This window comes from Egretta garzetta, unplaced genomic scaffold (genome assembly GCF_000687185.1).
Source record: "Egretta garzetta isolate BGI_Z169 unplaced genomic scaffold, ASM68718v1 scaffold372, whole genome shotgun sequence".
In the NCBI taxonomy this organism is placed as follows: domain Eukaryota; kingdom Metazoa; phylum Chordata; class Aves; order Pelecaniformes; family Ardeidae; genus Egretta; species Egretta garzetta.
In genome coordinates, this window is record NW_009258889.1 from 328,646 (window position 1) to 330,689 (window position 2,044).

The 2,044-nt window shown below is 66.3% G+C and overlaps 1 protein-coding gene across 1 annotated transcript in view; it reads left to right on the top strand.

Moving 5' to 3' along the window:
• Nucleotides 1–2,044, top strand: part of TFAP4 (transcription factor AP-4) — a 10,066-nt gene that overhangs the window by 2,531 nt on the left and 5,491 nt on the right. Inside the window, exons 5-6 of the mRNA XM_035889688.1 lie at nt 175–316; nt 1,783–1,941. Coding sequence (XP_035745581.1) covers nt 175–316; nt 1,783–1,941 — 301 coding nt within the window. The remainder of the gene's footprint in view (nt 1–174; nt 317–1,782; nt 1,942–2,044) is intronic.

Consider the following 2,044-nt stretch of genomic DNA (forward strand, 5'->3'; position numbering starts at 1 on the left):
GGGATGCCGGCACCGCTGCCGCGTAACGGGCCATCTGCTCTGGCCACCGCGCTTGGCCGTGGGCTCCCCGCCCCTGCTGTGTCCACCCCCTGGGGACCCTGCCCAGCGGGGATCAGGGGGTGCCGTGCCAGGAGCAGGCTGGGCTCCCCACCGATGTCGGGGCTCTCTTGGCCGGCAGGTTCGCTCCCTGGAGGCCCACATGTACCCCGAGAAGCTGAAGGTGATCGCTCAGCAAGTGCAGCTCCAGCAGCAGCAGGAACAGGTGAGGTTGCTGCACCAGGAGAAGCTAGAGCGCGAGCAGCAGATCCGAACCCAGGTGAGTGCGTGGACACCGCCCCAGCCCACCCTGGCCGTAACCCACCCGTGGGGACCCCCCAGCGGCCTTCCACCCCCAAGCGGCGCGGTCGGGCGCACGGGTGTGAAATATGGGGTGTTGGGGCAGTTCAGCGATGTGCTTGGCACCTCCCGTCCTTCAGGGCTGGCTGGGATGGACAGCGGCGTCCCAGCAACGCTCTCGCCCTTGGGGAACTGGGAAACTGTCAGTGCATGGCCCGCCCCTGCCCCCCTCCCAGCTTGGGGGGCTGCGCTAATGGGCACCCCACATGTTGTGGGGCGGGATCATGGCTTGGACCGTGCAGCGGTGGCTTCCAAGTGGCTCCGTGCCCCAGGCTTTGTACGTGGAAGGTCACCTTCTGGCAGGCAGGGGGGATTCCCCGTGGTTTGCCAAGGCTGTGCCGGGAGGTGCTGGGTGCGGCCACCTCTGACTTGCCCCCCGTGGCACCGTGTCCCTCCCCACTAGGCTCTTCCCACCGGGCACGGGTGGAGAGCAGCTCCAGCTCCCACCGGGCACCTTTCCTCACCCTTGGGTGATGAACAGGCGTCTCTCCCCTCCACGGGCGACACCAGTGGTCACAACGCCAGCGGCTGATGCAGGTCACGCTTCCCATGCCGGAGCGGGTGGTTTGCAGCGGCGTGGAGGCTGACCCCATCCTTGGGGATTCACCTCTCACTGGGTGACTCCCGCTGAGTTTTGGGGACCCCCAAACTGCTCCCTGCCACCCGCCGGGCTGGGAAGGGGAGCGGGTGAGCTGGCAGGTGGTGCTGCCAGGGAGACGTGGGGACGGGAGCCTTCAGCCTTTTTCCTTTGGCACCGTCGGCTTTGCCAGCGGCGGGGGGAGCCTTGCACCAGCATGGTGCAGTGAGGAGGGGAGCGCGGTGCTGGCACCCGGTCCTTGCTCGCTGCCACCCTCGAGCTCAGCCCAGGGGGACGTCGGCCTGGGGAGCTTCAAAGGGAGGGAGAAAAACCAGCTTCCTCCCTCCTTTGGCTTCTGCGGAGCCTGCAGGATCCCCGCCGGCTGCCTCCTGGGGAAGTTCAGCCTATTTTTAGGTGAACTCTCCGTAGCCTCCTGCAAGGGCGGATCTTCCCATCCGCTCTTTTAACGAGGGTCTCCGAGGGGTGCGGCGGGTTCCCAGCTGCGCAGGTTGGAGCGATGGGAGGGCTGGCGCTTGCCTCTCCTGACTTATAAGCCCAAATCTTTCCCCCATCGGGAGACAGGGAATCCTTCGCATTCCGCTCTGCCGAAGCTCAGGTGACGGCAGCTTTCAGCTGGCATCCTCTCGCCTCTGCCCGGGACGGCTGAACTGGAGCAGCTGAGCTGCCACTTCCGCTTTTATGGGCTCTCAAAGGAGTTTGGGCTCCACAAACAAGCGTCGTGCTCGTCCCATCGCCGCCATGCCCAGGTCCCTGCTGACCGGGGGGGGTGTTTTTGCTTCTCTCCCCAGCTCCTGCCATCACACGTTCCCCCAGCGCCCACCCACCACCCCACCGTGATCGTTCCAGCGCCGCCTCCCTCCCATCACGTCACCGTGGTCACCATGGGCCCATCCTCGGTCATCAACACAGTCTCCACATCCCGGCAAAACCTGGACACCATCGTTCAGGTAAGGGGGGGACCGAGGGGGACGGCAGCAGGGGGCTTTTGGGGGTGCCTAACCCCCCACCGTGTGCGTCGGAGGGGGGGGGACACGGTGTCCTGACGGCCGG